Source organism: Chiloscyllium punctatum, chromosome 49 (genome assembly GCF_047496795.1).
Source record: "Chiloscyllium punctatum isolate Juve2018m chromosome 49, sChiPun1.3, whole genome shotgun sequence".
Lineage (NCBI taxonomy): Eukaryota > Metazoa > Chordata > Chondrichthyes > Orectolobiformes > Hemiscylliidae > Chiloscyllium > Chiloscyllium punctatum.
This window is the reverse complement of record NC_092787.1, coordinates 47,502,405-47,520,306: the sequence shown is the minus strand read 5'-3', so window position 1 is coordinate 47,520,306 and position 17,902 is coordinate 47,502,405. Positions and strand designations below refer to the sequence as shown.

The following is a 17,902-nucleotide window of genomic DNA, read 5'->3' as shown; positions in this document are numbered from 1 at the left end:
ATGACATCATGGACAAGATTGTCCCCCCCCCCCCCACTTCTTTGCTGTATCACTTCTACGGTTCAATGGTTCACATAACATTCCCCACTACGAGGGTCCGGAGAGGTGTCCAGTGCTACTGAAGACACTCTGCAATTAAAAGGAGACCAATAGCTGACTTTCCCTCTTTTCTTAAATAGAAGCTTCTTGGTTCCACCCTGTCCCAAGAGGTAAGACGGTACTGAGTGTTCATTGGATGGAATAATGTCGCAACCTCACTTTTTACCATCCTGTGGTACAATATAGTGCCAGACCCGTGCTAGGTACCACCTAGATTTGAGACAGAGTTCAAAGGATGAGATGTTTCAAAGACATTAATTATGCTGGCTTTAGAAAGTGATTGAAGCCTTGATAAAATATAATAGGCTACACTGGAGACAATGCTGGTTACAATGTGGACAAAACCACTTGGCGACTTTGATTTCCTTACAGAGTCAAGAACAGAGTTAAACTGAGGTCTCTCAAGTCCGTGGACTGTCACTTAATGAATTGCAGATCACAGGACAGATTTGGGCCCTTCGATTAAGTACACATGCTTATCACAACGATTGTGATTCAACCTAAAGACTGTGGATGACAGTGCAGCACCACACTATTATCCTGACAATTGACTGTGGTCAAGTTGCTAAGTAACTAACATAAAACAATGAATAACCTGCCAGAAGGCAAACACACTGCAAAAGGACTAATTCATGTAACAGGAAATAAGCCCGATACCAAATTTTAAAAATCTGCCTTTCCATTGTCTGTATTTTCAACTCAAATGATTGGCATCGCTGAAGCAGTCATTCTCCACACATATGTATGTTAATTAACTTGATGCTACCCACCAATTTGTTTTCTCTTTAAGGCACCAGTTCTTCTCCTGATGTTTCTTATTCTGATGAATTTTGTGTACGAGGTTTTGAAGTATGAAACTAAATGTGATGCTGCCAGCCATTCACAGGCAGATCAGCATCAGAAGTGGCTGTACACTTTACAAAGGGATGCTTTCAGAACAACTGCGACATTTGGAGAATTATTGCTTTGGAAAATTCTTATTTATAACATGCAATTTTAAATAGTTTAATAGAAAAACTGCAAACATTAGAAATTGTGGTTTAAATAAAAATTGCTGTTTTTTTCTGAAAATCCTTTCATGGAGTCATATAGCATGAAACCAGACCCTCATGGGGTCCATCATTGACTGAGACAACATTTATTGTCCATTCCTAATTACACTGGAGAAGGTGGTGAGGAGCTGCCTTCTTTAACCACTGTCATTCTCTGGGGTGCAGGGATACCATCAGTGCTGTTAGAAAGGGTATTCCAAGGGTATTGACCCAATTACATTGAAGGAACAGTGATATAGTTTCAATCAGGATGGTGTAAGGATTGAAAGAGAACCTGCATGGTTGCTGTTTGTGTGCATCTGTCCCTGTTGTCCTTCTACGTGATTGAGGTCATAAGCTTGGAAGGTGCTGTTGAAGGAGCCAGTGCAGTTTTATAGGAAGGGATGTTGAAGGTGGTAGATGGGGTGTCAATCAAGTGGGCTACGCCATCCTGGATGACACAGAGCTTTTAGAATGTTATTGGAGCAGCACTCATCCAGACAAGTGGGGAGTATTCCACCACACGTCTGACATGTGCCTTGTCGACAGTCAAAATGCTTTGAGTAATCAGGAGTGGAGTTGCTTGTTGCAGGATCTCTGATCTGCTCTTGTAGCCACAGTATTTACATGGCAAAAGTGGGTACTGCAGATGCTGGAGTTTAGAGTCAAGAATAGAGCAGTGCTGGAAAAGCACAGCAGGTCAGGCAGTATCCAAGGAACAGGAAAATGGACGTTTCAGGCAAAAGCCCTTCATCAGGAATGAGGCTGGGAGCCTCAGGGTTGGAGGGATAAAGGGGAAGGGGGGGGGGGGGTGGTGGTGAGGTTTGGGGCAAGGTAGCTGAGAGTGCAATAGGTGGATGAAGGTGGAGCTAAAGGTGATAGGTTGGAGGGGAGGGTAGAGGGGTAGGTGGGAAGGAAGATTGACAGGAGGAACAGGTCATGAGGATGGTGCTGAGCTGGAAGGTTGGAACTGGGGTAAGGTGGGGTGGGTGGGGAGGGGGGGAGGGGGGAGGTGGGGTGAGGGGAAATGAGAAAACTGGTGAAATCCACATCGATGCCCTAGAGTTGAAAGGTCCCGAGCCAGAAGGTGAGGCGTTCTTCCTCCAGGCTTCAGGTGGTAAGGGAGTGGCAATAAGAGGAGGCCCAGGACGTTGGCAGAGTGGGAGGGGGAGTTGAAATGTTTGGCCACGGGGCAGTGGGGTTGGTTGGTTGGTGCAGGTGTCGCAGAGATGTTCTTTGAAGCACTTTGAGTAGGCGTACAGTCTCTCGAATGTGGAGGAGACCATATTTCAACTCCCCCTCCCATTCTCCCGAGGACATGCAGGCTCTGGGTCTCGTCCACCACCCGACGCCTGGAGGAAGAACACCCAATCTTTTGCCTTGGGACATTTCAACCCCATGGCATCAATGTGGATTTCACCAGTTTCCGCATTTCCCCTCCCCCCACCTTATCCCAGTTCCAACCTTTCAGCTCAGCACTGTCTTCATGACCTGTCCATCTGTCAATCTTCCTTCCCACCTATCTGCTCCATCCTCCTCTCTGACCTATCACCTTTACCCCACCTCCATCCACCTATTGCATTCTCAGCTACCTTCTCCCTAGCCCCACCCCCCTCCCATTTATCTCTCCATTCCCGAGGCTTCCAGCGATGAAGGGCTTTTGCCTGAAACGTCGAAATTACTGCTCCTTGGATGCTGCCTAACCTGCTGTGCTTTTCCAGCACTACTCTAATCTTGACAGTATTTACATGGCTAGTCCAGTACAGTTTCTGTCAATAATAACCCCTAGGATGTTGACAGTGGAGGATTCAGGGTGCGGCTAGAATAACACATCTTCAGTACTATTGCCAGAACATTGCAAGTGCCTGTAGCCTTTACAATGTCTAATGTCTTCAGCCATTTCTTGATTTTATATGGAGTGAATCGAATTGGATGAAGACTGACACTTGTAATGCTGGTGGCCTCAGCTGGAGGATCATCCACTTGGCACTATTAGCTGAAAATGGATACATAAACTCTAACTTTTGTCTTTTTGCATTGGCTTGCTGGACTCCTCCATCACCGAGAATGGGAATGTTTATGGAGCCTTAAAAAATTGAACGGTTCTTTCATTGTCCATCACCTCTCAAGATTTGATGTAGCAGGACCACAGAGCTTAGATCTGTTCTGTTGATGCTTGGGTCACTTGCCCTGTCTATTTCATGATTCTTTTGCTGTGTGGCACAGAAGTAGTCTGGTGTTATGGTTTCAACAGATTGGCACTTCATTTTCAGGTATGCTTCTGATGCATTCCCTCCTGCACTTAAATTGAACCACTGAAATCACTGTTTAATCACTTAAATTCAGCATTACAGAGGTTATGTTCAGTCAAAACTTTGATTCCAGTTCTTGAAGAATGGTCACAGTGAAAGGAACTCGGCATGGTTACTGTGCCTTTGCTAATAATACAAATTATGATGGAATTTGATCATCAGCAGTTGCGCTGTTGGCATGAAGCAAACTACATAAAATACATTAACATTTGTATGAATCTGACTGTGCCTATTTAGGTCTGGACTGTCAGTTGTTCATTATCCAACTTAAAACAAAGGATGGAACTAACAATGGTTCCAAATATTCCCTTTAGAATACAGTGGTAATAATAACCTAAAGGCTTGTGTTCCAAAGTCAACCCTCTCAGTTTGATACTTCACAGTCAACAGTGAGGGCGAATGCACTGCTTTTACTGAACTCTGGGCGCATTCTCTCCAAGTTATTATGCTTGGCATTCAATAGTTCAAGATGGGAAAGCAATGACGCATCTCTTGTTTTGGACAACATTTTTTTTCCATTAAAACCAGATCTCTCTTCCCCTTGAAAGAGTCTGCTTTTGTTTCTTTTAAAGACAATTTACCACACCCAGGTCATACCTGAACTCTGACTACTTGCTCTAATTCTGAAATAAAAGTGGTTTAAACTGTAGTTCCCTTTGGCATTAACCACTGAATCAAAATAAAACTGAAAAGAACTTTCAAGGCTATTACTGGAAGATAATAATTTCTTCATAAACTTGCAAGAATTTTGTCTGCCAACAGTGATGAGTGTCACTATCTGAACTCTATATCCAAGGAGTCCATACATTTATTAAAGTTTCCTTTCTCTGATATTTTTCTATGGGAAAACCTTGAATCTGGTACTGGCTGCAATGATTGGTATATTGGGTCAAAGTCAGTGTGTTTATTTATGGCATCCGTGGATGAGTGCCAAGCTTCTAGAAATTCTCTGGCTGTCCTCTGTTTGGCTTGTCCTATTATTGTTGTGCTGTCCCAGTTGAATTTACGGTCCCTGTTGTCTGTGTGTATAGCTACTAGGGATAGCTGGTCATGGCTACTTGATGTTCATGAATGCTGATCGCTAGTTGTATGCTTGCTTGTCCTATATAGTGTTTCAATGCAGCCCCTACATGGAATCTTATAAATTATGTTTGTCTTGCACATGATGGGTGTAGGGTTTTTTGTCCTGGTGAAATGTTGTCTGAGTGTAGCTGCCTGTTTATGGGCTGTCATGAACCCAAACGGTCAAAGAAGCTGGCTGTTAGTTCCGAGATTTGTTTTAATGTAAGGTAGCGTGGTTAGTGTGTTGGGTCATGATGTGTCCATGTCGCGTAGCCTGTCTGCCAGGCATCTGCGGATGAAGTTGCAGGGATATCCATTCTTGGCAAAGACCTTGTCAAGACCTTCGCTTCGCAGATTGGGAGTGTGTTGTAGCCTTTTTGAACAGGGTCCTAGTGCAGCTTCTGTTGTGTGTGTTTGGGTGGTTGCTGTTGTAGTTCAGGATCTGGTCCGTGTGTGCACCTTTTCTGTCCACTTTTTGTAGTGCATTCCCTTGGGACAACACAACAATAATAGGACAAACCTAACAGAGCACAACCAGAGAATTTCCAGTAGCATCAATAAACACATCGACCTAGACCCAATTTACCGATCACTGCAATGAACAACCAGAACTAGCAACCGGAAACAGCAGGAACAAAACCAAATAAATTTCAATGGACACAGTAAAGCAGCACTTCACAGGAGGCTCCACAACACTGAGGGGTCACCTAGACAGGAGACAAAACATCTGCAAACCAAGTTCCCAGCTTGGAGAACACACCCACAACAACTGCAACCATTATATCCTTTCGTAAGTAAGGAGACCAAAACTGTATACAGTATCCCAGATGTGGTCCTACCAGCGCCCTGTACAACTATAGCAAAACTGCCTTACTTATATGTTCCACTCGAGCTGGGTGTGGTAGTTTGACACAGCTTTCTTAGGTGACTGGGGCTCTGCAGTGCAGGTGGTAGATAAAAAAAGGCACAGCATCCACAGAAAAGAGTCAAATATAAAGTCAAGTAATTAAATGTAATGCAGAAATAAAAGCTACCTACTCGTAAATGAATCAAAAACATTAACTATACAGACACAAGTATTTTACTTTAAAGATCAGAAGGATTTTTCTTGACTAATCAGGAATTACTGTTTCTCTGACTAAGAGACAAAGTAAAATGGCATTTTTTACACTAAATTCTCCCTTGACTAGTGGACTATGGTGACTATCACAGGCTGAAGATTTATTCAAAGTGATTTGGTTGAGTCTTTTTAATTTTTAGGTTCTATCTCTCCTGAATCTTGCCACGGTCACATGTGGGGAAACAACCAATGAACACCTGACCCAAATTTGACCTTTGACTGCAAGTTCCAATGAGCTACTTCAAGTTGGAAGGGTATGTCTTACCCAGCATTTACACAATCACACACTTTCCAGAGGACATGCTGCAGTGAACAGAAATAGGAACTCTGGCTCTCTGGGGTACAACCTTTGCTGCATATCTCAAGTTAGCCTGGAGAGTACAGAACGGGCAGCTTGCATGCTCCTCTGTCCTGTTCAGATTTGAAATAAAAGATGACCATTCACAATCCAAGACATGATACTTGTGGCCTTTTTTGCTAGGGGCTTGGAGCTTAATAGTAGGGAAGTCTTGTTAAAATCTACACAGGGGTGTAGGTGTCGCTGCTCCTGGAGTGATCCATTCAATTTTTGTCCCAGTATTTAAGAAAGGATGCACATGTACTGGAGAGAGTTCAAAGGAAATGCACAAGGCTGATTTTTGGGATGAGGTGAACCTATCAAAATCTGCTGAACAGGTAAAGGCTTTATTCATTAAAGTTCAGAAGAACGAGGGATGATTTTATTGAACAAAGTTTTGAGGAGGCTTAACAGGGTAGATACTGATCAGCTGCTTCCACTAGTGGGGGAATCTCAATCTATGGGGCACGGGTACAAACTAAGGGGACATTAATTTAAAATTGAGATTGTCCTCAAGAGAGCAGTGAATGTTTGGAAATCTGTACCCAAGACAGCTGTGGATACTTGATCACTGAAAATAAGCAAAGATGAGGCAGGTAGATTTTTGAAACAGAGCAGTGGAGGCCCCAGAGGAGCTGGCGTGAATAAGGAGTTGAGGCCTGATGCAGACCAGACATGAGGGAATGAATATTCTACTCCTCGAATTTCTTATGTTCTTAAAGGATTGTTGGCTGAAAAATTGGGACTGGTATAAATTTGGTAACAAAAGAAAACAAAAAGCATCAGAATTTGTCATATAGTCATAGAGATGTACAGAATGGATACAGACCCTTCGGTCCAACCCTGTCCGTGCCGACCAGACATCCCAACCCGATCTAGTCCCACCTGCCAGCACCTGGACCATATCCCTCAAACCCTTCCTATTCATTTACCCATCCAAATGCCTCTTAAATGTTACAATTGTACGAGCCTCCATCACTTCCTTCCTTTCTAGGTGCACACCTGGAGCAAGCAGTTGACTTACCCATACAATAAGAAGAGTGAGAGGACTGCTGGGAAGTTGGTGGGCGATGTGTAGGCTGGCAGATCAAACACAAAGAGAATGATGATACAACACGTTGCTGGTACCAGGTAATTGAGCTGCAGATGGAGAAGCAGAGGACAAGGAAGAAAAAGGTGAATGGGCGAACGATAACTGAGGTGTTCATCTTGCGCGCTGAGAGAAAACATTGAGAATTATTAGGTTTCAAGATATTTAGCATCCATATTACAGGCCAGCTGTGTGAAAGCAAATCATAGTTCATGTGAAATTCTCTTTTGAAACATTCTGTTTTGGAAGCTTTTTCAATTCTATTACGGTATAATATTGGAATCAGTGGAAACATAACATTGGCGAACATTCACTCAGGTTATCATTTGCCATTGAGGCTCTTTATAGTGAACAGTCATGTCTTACATTGAATGCTTAAAAAGCATCCTTCTCTCCCTGAAGAACAAAATTTATCCTCACCATGTCCCAGATGTAGTTGGCCAGCCAGTAGATCACTGGGTCACATCCACTGACAAATTGTAGGTGCTTTGCTTTGGTAGATTTCTCTGCCACTAGGAACACCACGAAGCTGGCTGGCACAAATGACATGGCCACAATGATGAAGATGGCAATGACCACATCTGTGCCCTGCAGACTGAACACAATTCAAGAAAGAAAAAAGCCTGAGAATTTATTAAATCAAATTACCAGCTGGAGATTCCACCCCCTTTAATAGTGATTACCAATGTAGTTTCAAGGCCAGTGGAGAAACTAAGTCTAGCCAACAGGAGGAGCAAATTACTGCAGATGCTGGAAACTGTACTGCAAACAGAAAATGCTGGACATCACAGCTGGTCAGGCAGCATCTGGGGAGAGAGGAAGCTAACGTTTCGAAGCCAGAAGACTCTTCATCAGAGCTGTCTGACCCCTTTTTGATTTTTAGCCAAGACTACTTTTCGAATTAGGTTCTTCAGCACAGTATTTACAAATTACAGAACTGATCTGTTACAGGGAGGCTCTCTCCTGTCTAGTTCCTCGGCAATTTAAGCTTACGATGCACCCTCTGACTTCTGAGGAGAAAAATGGACAGTCTCTCATCTGTATTACTGTTGAAGGTTATTTCCCTCCATTTCTATTGATGGCAGCAAACAGGCATAATTAATCCTCTGTTACTTTGCATAGCAGGCACAAGATTAACTTTCAAACTTAAGTCGTACATCTATTCACACAACACATGGGGAAAATGTGCAAACTACATACAGTCACCTGAGGGTTGGGATTAGATTAGATTAGATTACTTACAGTGTGGAAACAGGCCCTTCGGTCCAACAAGTCCACACTGACCCGCTGAAGCGCAACCCACCCATACCCCTACATTTACCCTTTCATCTAACACTACGGGCAATTTAGCATGGCCAATTCACCTGACTTGCACATCTTTGGACTGTGGGAGGAAACTGGAGCACCCGGAGAAAACCCACGCAGACACAGGGAGAATGTGCAACCTCCACACAGTCAGTCGCCTGAGGCGGGAATTGAACCCGGGTCTCTGGCGCTGTGAGGCAGCAGTGCTAACCACTGTGCCACCGTGCTGCCCACCACATGGCCCATCATTACATGTCAGCATGCTATATATGTCCAAAATGTTTCCCTATACTGTGATACTCAATACAAATATTCACCAGTTACTCAGCAGCCACTGTTTAACCTTGCAAAAAAATACTACCAACTATAAATCGGAAACGCAGCGCCATCATTGCAAAATATGATTTTTATTTTCTCTTGGTGTGGGGCAAGAGAAATAATGTAGAACTAAATAAACATATAAAGAAAAATATAAGATCAGTAAAATCAGAACCCTCAAGACACAAAGCTGTGTACCTAGGCAGGAACAGATAGAAATGCGCTAAGTTCACAGATGTCTAGGGAAGCCCTTGTGGACAAGCACAGCCCATGCATCACTGTTTGCAAATCTACAGCATCATACGATTTAAAAATAATTCATCTGCGCAATGGCATGCTTGTGACCTCTATGATTAAAACAGATTAACTCCACGCACTCCCTCGTGGGCAATCTTCAACAGACACTTACTGAACAGACAACGATGTGGATGTGCCAGTGTTGGACTGGGATAGACAAAGTTAAAAATCACACAACACCAGCTCATAGTCCAACAGGTTTATTTGGAAGTACAAGCTTTCGGAGCACTGTTCCTTCATCAGGTAGCCGTGCAGCAGGATCATAAGACACAGAATTTATCGCAAAAGATCACTGTGTCATGCAATTAAAACGATATATTGAAAAAAACAAGATTTTTGTTAAGTCTTTCATCTTTTAAAATGGGTTACAGGTTTTGGTTCATTACTCTAATCTCACACCTTTAATGCATTGACTGAGCTGAGATGTCCCTTTTATTTTAATATAAAACCTTAAGCTATCTTGAGAATGTGACTTAAAAGTTGTTTTGGGATTTACATATTAATGAACCTGAACTTGCAACCCATTCTAAAAGATGAAAGACTTAACAGCAATCTAAGTTTGTTCAATATATTGTTTTAATTGCATGACACTGTGATTTTTTGCTATAAATTCTGTGTCTTATGATGCTGCCCCACTAATTGCCTGATTAGGGAGCAGTGCTCTGAAAGCTTGTGCAGGTAGATGATCCTTTACCTGAACATCCAAAATCCAAAAGCTCTGAAATCCGAAGGCTGTTTTTGTGAAGTTTTTTTCTCATTAACAAGGTTGCTTGGCGAGTAAACAGTTAACCCAAGTCCGCACCCACTCCATGCATGTCACTCAGATGCGCCTTGGGGTGGGGCGTGGCCTAGCACCAGCAGGTCTGGATTTTCTCTCAAGGCCTGTTTTATTTACTAACTCTGCTCCTCTAGTCAGGTTTTAAAAAAATTTCACCATTAAACTGTCATTTATTCTGAAATTCAAAAAAATTCTGAATTCCGAAAAACAGCTGGTCCCGACAATTTCGGATTAAGGTTTGTCTACCTGTACTTTCAAATAAATCTGTTGGGCTATAACCTGGTGTTGTGTGATTTTTAAACTTTGAACAGACAATGTGAGAGGAAAGCTGGGGATCTGCAGTTCCATAGCACAGGGCATTGATGTGCTTTCACACCATACCTTTGCCTGTCACCCACAATACATTCAGGTACTGGGTTGCCTTGTAATCCTCATATTACACTGGCCATGTGGCAGGTCTGAGCATTGTTTTAGTTAGACTGGTGAGATAATTACATGTGGGAATAGGAAACAATATAAAGGAATTCTGGTGGTGAACACCTGCAATCCAGGATTGAATATTAAATGCAATGTTTACTCTTACAGGTAATCAAGAGATAAGCTTGCACTGGTCTTGTTCATTGGGTGGTTTGTCACGGTGATCCCTGCAAGACAAAAGGAAGACAATGATTAAAATTACCATTGTGAAATCTTCTGAGTCAGCAACAGTAACTTTGCGTAACTGAAGTGCATACAAACTTAATACTAGAGCTAAAAATCTGAGATATTTTAAATCTGATGATTTGAGGCTTGCAAGTGAAACAAATAAAATTTGACATTTCTGCTGTCTTTCACCACATTAGAACGTCTCAAATCATAGAATCATCGAAGCATAAAAATAATGTACATTAGGATAACAACTAAAATCAGCACACACAGCCTGTGCAAACAGCAATATGGTGATAAGCAGATAATCGAGTTGGAGTGAATCAATTCTCTACGCCTTTCTGGAAAGCAATAAACTGCATTTTCTTCGCACCCATCATGACCTCAGAATATTCCAGGCATCTCATAGTTAATGTGGTACAATAGTAATGGTACACTCACTTTTGTAATAAAGGAAAACACAGGAGAGCTGCATAAATATTAATAGGATTAGTGGATACAGTCGGTTCTAATGATGTTGGTCGTGGAACTTTGCCTGCTTGTGAGTAAGTTTTGTTTTTGTAACACCATTCAACAGTATCTTTTTTCCTCAATAAAACAGAACGGGTAGTCCAGTTCACCTATCCATAGAGTTACACACACACTCAGTCAATAAGTGTTGAAATGGGGCCATCTGAAACATTGAAAGTTATCAAGGTTGATACTTGAGGAACACTGGGAGAAAGTGAGGACTGCAGATGCTGGAGATCAGAGCTTGAAAATGTGTTGCTGGAAAAGGGCAGCAGGTCAGGCAGCATCAAAGGAGAAGGAGGAACACTGGTGTGGTTGCACTGCGTGGAACTCAACAACTGCACTCCTGCACAACCTGTCAACTTTACAAAACCATCTTTCAATAGTACGTGATAATATTTATTGAAAATGTTTGCACCATATTGCAAGACTCACTCTCCTTTTTCTTGCTTTGCTTAAAATCTATTACATTGTTGGCTTTTGCTCATATGGATGAAAGGTCAAAAGCTTAAATTTTTAATGATTTCTCCCTCTAATTTCAGAACACTTTAAGTTTATTATCATTACAATTCTGATGGAATTAGCTCAATTTGCACAGTAAAACCTCAAATATTTGACAAAGGAGGCTGCAAGAGACCAGTGACCAGCAAATCAGCAAGTCTTGAACTACCACAAAATAACAATGCTGCCGATTGCACCAATGCACTGCACTTCTTGGTATTCAAGTTTAAAATTACTACTCTCTGGGGTATCATGTCACTTTCATTTCGGACACACAACTCTCAAATTACTAGATTAGGATCTGCATCCATAGGCTTTTACAACACAGAAGTTAGTCCATTCAGCACATTATACCAATGCTAGCTCTCTGGACGATCTATCCACTGCATTCCTTTTCGTTGAGATTTGCCAAATATCTTTAAAGCATCATATTTTTACAAAAGCTCTGGTTTGTGCTCCAGAATGGTGCCAGATCTAACTAGTTCACCCAGGGCATGTTGCCATGTTCAGCAACTCCACCCCAGCATTGTCAACTCTAGGATATCTTCTTAGCTGAAGATAGCAGATACTCTCCAGTGCTTACAAAACCCACAGTTGTTTCATCACGCTGCTAACACTCATCATCAAGTCCCGGTGCTCATTACATTCAGAATCACATCCAAGTTCACCTCCCTGTGCTCTGACAGAATGGTGGACTGATATTCAATAAAGATGCTATTCGGTTTAGTCAAACATGGCCTCTTCCTAATGAAGGGCTTTTCCTGCTCCTTGGATGCTGCCTGACCTGCTGTGCTTTTCCAGCACCACTGTGATCTACACTGGTTTCCAGCATCTGCAGTCCTCACTTTTGCCATGGCCTCAGTATAGCCAATCTGCAGTGCTGTGGCTTCAGTGCAAGCCCCTTTATGCACCTCCACAGAATCTCTACAGTATGGAAGCTGGCCATTCGGCCCATCAAGTCCACAATGACTCCTAGAAGAGCATCCCAGATCTATCCCCTACCCTACACCTGTATCACTGCATTTCACACGGTCAATTCACCCAGCTGACACACCCTTGGACACTGTGGGCAATTTAGCATGTCCAATCCACCTAACCTGCACATCTTTGGAGGAAACCAGAGCAAACCCATGCAGACACGGGGAGAACGTGCAAACTCCACACAGACAGTCGCCAAGGGTGGAATCGAACCTGGGTCCCTGGAGCTGTGAGGCAGCAGTGCTAACCATACAGCCACCACGCCAACCTTTGCAGAGTGGCACAATCAATGTTGTCTATTATTGAGGAGCGTTCTCCTGAGGACTAGTGGTGAAGTAATCACCTTGAATTCAGCAAATATGAAGGCTATTGATTGGTTTGGGAACTTGCATTTGCCAAGTAAATCAATCATTGTAGATTGGTGCATCTTCGTTCTGATTCACAACAGAGCTTGTACTTATCTTAAAACACGTTCTTTAAAAAGAACAGAATTTACTGCTTATTTATAATTGTGAGGTGGGAAACAGGAATGGTCGATTGTTTTACTGCCTATAGGTGGCACTGTAATACTAGGTTCCAATGGCTCACAACAACATCATTCAGAATGTCGATGCTTGATTGCTTTTGAACAACACAAAGTTCTGCTGCAAATCCTTACAGACCACTTTATGCAACAGAACTACACGATCTAAATCTGGACCAAACAGGCTGGAAAAGACAGAATTGCAGCGAAGATAGAGTGGAAGCAAATACGACAGTTCATACTGCACTCAGTGAAACAGTCTACAGCTGCAATGGCCATTAGAGAAAGTCTCGATCATAATATGAAGTAGACTATTCAGCCCATCAAGTCTGGTCTGCCATTCAATGGAATCATAGTTGATTTGATAGTCCTCAACTCCACATTCCTGCTGTCTTTTCGCATAACCCTTCATTCCCTTACTGATTAAAAATCTGTTTCTCTTGACCTTAAATGTACTTAACCCTTGACAGTTCTCGACAGCAAAGAATTTCACAGATTCACAGGGAAGAAATTCTCATCACTCCTCAACTTTTCCATTGATGTTTCACATTTCCAGCACTGCAACAGTTAGTTCTTCACTTCAGCTACAACGCCCTAACAGAATATTGGTAACTGTGACCTTCCGAATGGATTGGCCCACAATTACTATAGAGGGACTGACATTACCTTCAGCAAGATGGCTGACCAGGAGACTACCCACACTAACTGCTTGCCATTAGATACACTGACAGGATTTGCAGGTCACTAACTGACCCATATAAATGCACCTTACATTGTAAGCAAGTCCCGGAGTCGGACTTGAACATGGAGGTTTCAGAGGGGATGCTATCCATTGCACCACAATACCTCCCGCAATAGTCATTGGTTTCATCAAACACTTTATTGTCCATTACGCATTTTGGAATATCTGAGGGGGTGTAAAAGGAAATAAAAATGCATGCATTTTAAAATTTATTTCCAATTCTTTTCTTAAAACAAGAGCAGAGATGTACTGCCGAGGCTGTTTATGTCTCTGGTCAGACTGCATTTGGAACATAGTGAGCAGTTTTGGGGTCTGGATCTAAGGAAAAATGTGCTGACGTTGGAAGGGGTCCACAGGAGGTTTACAAGAATGGTCCCGAGGATGAAAGGCTTGTTATATGTGGAGTGGTTGAGGACTCTGGATCTGTACTTGGTAGACTTTAGAAGTTGGGGGGTCTAGAGTGGATGCAGAGAAGATGGAAGGGGGGAGATTAGGGTCCAAGGGCACAGTATCAGATTGAAGGGATGGCCCTTTGGAACGGAGATGAGGAGAAATTTCTTCAACCAGAGGGTGGTTAATTTGTGGAACAAATTGCTGCAGAGGTCTGTGGAGGCCAAGTCATTAAGTTTATTTGCAATAGGTTCTTGATTAGTAAGAAGATCAAAGGTTAAGGGAAGAAGGTAGGAGAATGGAGTTGAGAAACATGAGTTTCACAAATTAAGCGATCTCTAGCTGAAGAAATTCCTCCTCATCTCTGTTCCAAAGGATCACTCTGAGACTGTGCCCTAGGGTCCTAGTCTCACATTCTCCATGCCCTATCTCTCCAGGCCTCTCAGTAAGTTTCTGTAAGTTTTAATGAAATACATCCTCATCCTTCTAAACTCCATCAAGTACAGACCTAGAGTCCTCAACTCGTCCTCATATGTCAAGATCTTCATCCCTGGGATCATCCTTGTAAACCTCCTTTGGACAGGATGGGTTGAATCACTGAATTCTGCTCCTGTACCATCATAATCTTGTGTTTAATAAAAATATGAGACACGGAAGATTTTATAATAGTTCATGTTATATAACCAGCTTTTCATGGTTAAATCGCTGACCCTATACCACTGTGATTCACACTGCTCCTACCAGACATGGATGGTCAATGAACTTGGGATATGATTAGATTCCCTACAGCGTGGAAACAGGCCCTTCGGCCCAACAAGTCCACACCGACCCTCCAAAGAGTAACCCACCTAGACCCATTTCCCTCTGACTAATGCACCTAACACTACGGGCAATTTAGCAGGGCCAATTCACCTGACCTGCAAATCTTTGGACTGTGTGAGGAAACCGGAGCATCCGGAGGAAACCCACGCAGACACGGGGAGAAGGTGCAAACTCCACAGAGACAGTTGCCCGAGGCCATAATCGAACCTGGGTCCCTGGTGCTGTAAGGCAGCAGTGCTAACCACTGAGCCACCATGCCACCCTGTAATTTGATTAAATATTTTACAGTGTGAAAACAGGCCCTTCAGCCCAACTAGTCCACACTGACCCTCTGAAGAGTAACCCACCTAGACCCATTCCCCCATACATCAACAATTCTGAAATGATAGGTTTCCGTTTTTGTTCTGGCACAGGATATTCCAGCTAAATATGACATGAATTCAACAGGCTCTTAACTGCTGCCAGCAAGGCTTCCTGAATAATTAAGTAATGCACATTTAGCTGTGGAGGTGAGTTGAGTTACTGATCTATAAATCTTGACAAGGAATCAAAGCTCCTGGAAGTCAGCAGCTGCCATTCAAGAAATGCAACAACAGGAAAAAATAAGTATTCAAGAAAACCTGCAAAAATTAGTTTCTTCCTTTGCTATTCTAATTAGCATTACTTACTCCTAGATCTTTCTGCTCACACTAGAATGTGTAAAGATTCTATCTGGTGCCAAGAGGCATTGCAGTGCCAAACAGAAATTTGGATCTTCATGCATACTACTCAACAAAAGGTTCAAATACTGAGAAGGCACTGATCTTACACAAACGGAGGGGAAAAAAATCATTACGCAGTTTCTGAAATTATATTGCAGCTCAAAAGGTTACTTTGAGGATGGGTGGCATAAACTTAGCTTGACCTCTCGAGTTTCAAAGGGTGAAGGATGTACCAATAGGCACTTTTAAAGTGACAAGGAGGTTCAAGGCATACAATATCAAAAAAAACCTCACCTCTTCAATGGAGAAATTCAGAAAAAAAAAACCCTGAAAATTCGAACTACGTCATTGGCGACTGAAATTAGGAAGCACTTTTTCACCCAGGCAGCAACTGATATCTGGAATTCTTTCCCAAGAGGTTTTGGATGGAGGATCAATTGAAATTTTCTAGACTGATAGCAATAGATTTTTGTTTGGTATATTCTGGCATAATACAGGTTTAATGGATGACACCTCAGGAAGTTTCCACTTCAAGTATCCTGATCAAATGGACAATGGGTGCAAGACCTGTTCGACTCAAATATCTAGGTACTTTACAGGAAGGAAAGAAGATAAATGAATGGACAAGATGCATGAACGCATTGTCTCCTTTTCCCTGAAATATTTCTATGCTGTTCCATACAACTCTGAATATCTTAAAACTTTGGTTTAAGTTTATTTTTAATATTCTCACTGACTGGAAATGTAATTCACTGAGCAGAATGAAAATAGACCTTCATGGTTCAACATAAAATATTGATGGCAATCACTGAAACTAAGTTATGTCCAATATCTACCAAAAATAGATGATTGACAATTGTGTAATCCAGTAATCCATCACAAAAGTTCTGCTGTGTTAGGATTGTATCACTCTGTTATCCACATGTTATAGAGTCATAGAGATGTACAGCACGGAAACAGACCCTTCAGTCCAACCCGTCCTTGCCGACCAGATATCCCAACCCAATCTAGTCCCACCTGCCAGCACCCAGCCCATATCCCTTCAAACCCTTCCTATTCATATACCCATCCAAATGCCTCTGAAATATTGCAATTGTACCAGCCTCCACCACTTCCTCTGGCAGCTCATTCCATTTACCTACCACCCTCTGTGTGAAAAAGTTGCCCTGTAGGTCTCTCTTATATCTTTTCCCTCTCACCCTAAACCCACACCCTCTAGTTCTGGACTCCCCGACCCCAGGGAAAAGACTTTGTCTATTCACTCTATCTATTCCCCTCATAATTTTGTAAACCTCTATAAGGTCACCCCTCAGTCTCTGATACTCCAGGGAAAACAGCCCCAGACTGTTCAGAGTCTCCCTATAGCTCAAGATTGATCAGTGGAGTATATTATTGTTCACCTGTACTCAATGGTCTAGAATTTATGTGGAGGCAATAGTCTACTCACTATCTGAAGAGGCAGGACTGAAGCTGACTGCCTTCTCTACAAAATATCTCCAGTACCCAGCAGTGCCACAGGAAGCCGTGGCCAGTGCTGGGACTGCGGTTAGTCCCTGTTGAGGAGCAACGGAGAGGGCTGGGGCAGGAGGGTAAGTTGGATTGGCCTCACCAGGCCCAGTCAGATGAACATTAGCGTGGGTGGGGCAGGGCCAAGACAGCGTGGGAAGGCACCTTTCTAATGGGGTAGAACATCCATCGGGCATGGTGTGCCCAAACAGGAAAAACCTTTCAGCCAAAGCTGCAGACATGTTGCCAGGATTCGCCTGGCAGAGGCACTGCCACATGGCATGCCCATTCCCATCCTCCCCCCATACATGGTTATTAAACACAGTGGAATGAGACAAAACACACCCTGGCCACAATGAATGCAACAGTGGGCCAGTCACCTGACAACTTCCCATCACTGAACTACCAGTAGAGGGTGGGTAACCAAATAGAAGGAGGTAGTCACCAACTTCCATTTCTCTCTTACGCAAAGGGGCTAAATGCTTTCCCCCTCCCCTCCCAAAAAAACAAAAACAGGATGAACAATTTTTTGTAAGTGGCCAGGTTGTGGCTAAATCAGTTCCTAGCAATTTTAACTGTATGTCTGACTGTCTGGGAATTGCTAAGGTCTCTTTGACTATGCAACGTGAGCAATGAGGAGTTAGGGTTATGAGATTTATGGGGATTTCCCCATGTTCCTGGGAGAAAGGACATGCCTGTTTATCAATTCATATCGATTTGATTAGTTGTGACTGGGAAACTCAGAGGTTACTATAACATTATAAAAAAAGCTTTAATAAGAAAAAAAATGGCTTGGCAAGCTGTGACTCACCCTGCACAAAGTTGTTATTGTGGA

The 17,902-nt window shown here is 42.7% G+C and overlaps 1 protein-coding gene across 4 annotated transcripts in view; it reads right to left on the bottom strand.

The window, feature by feature from the left end:
* Positions 1-17,902, bottom strand: part of abca2 (ATP-binding cassette, sub-family A (ABC1), member 2) — a 548,786-nt gene that overhangs the window by 79,019 nt on the left and 451,865 nt on the right. For all 4 annotated transcript variants that reach the window (XM_072566424.1, XM_072566423.1, XM_072566425.1 and 1 more), the window contains exons 34-36: positions 10,333-10,393; positions 7,472-7,646; positions 6,986-7,101 (exon numbers count right to left, since the gene is read on the bottom strand). In XM_072566424.1, coding sequence (XP_072422525.1) covers positions 6,986-7,101; positions 7,472-7,646; positions 10,333-10,393 — 352 coding nt within the window. The remainder of the gene's footprint in view (positions 1-6,985; positions 7,102-7,471; positions 7,647-10,332; positions 10,394-17,902) is intronic.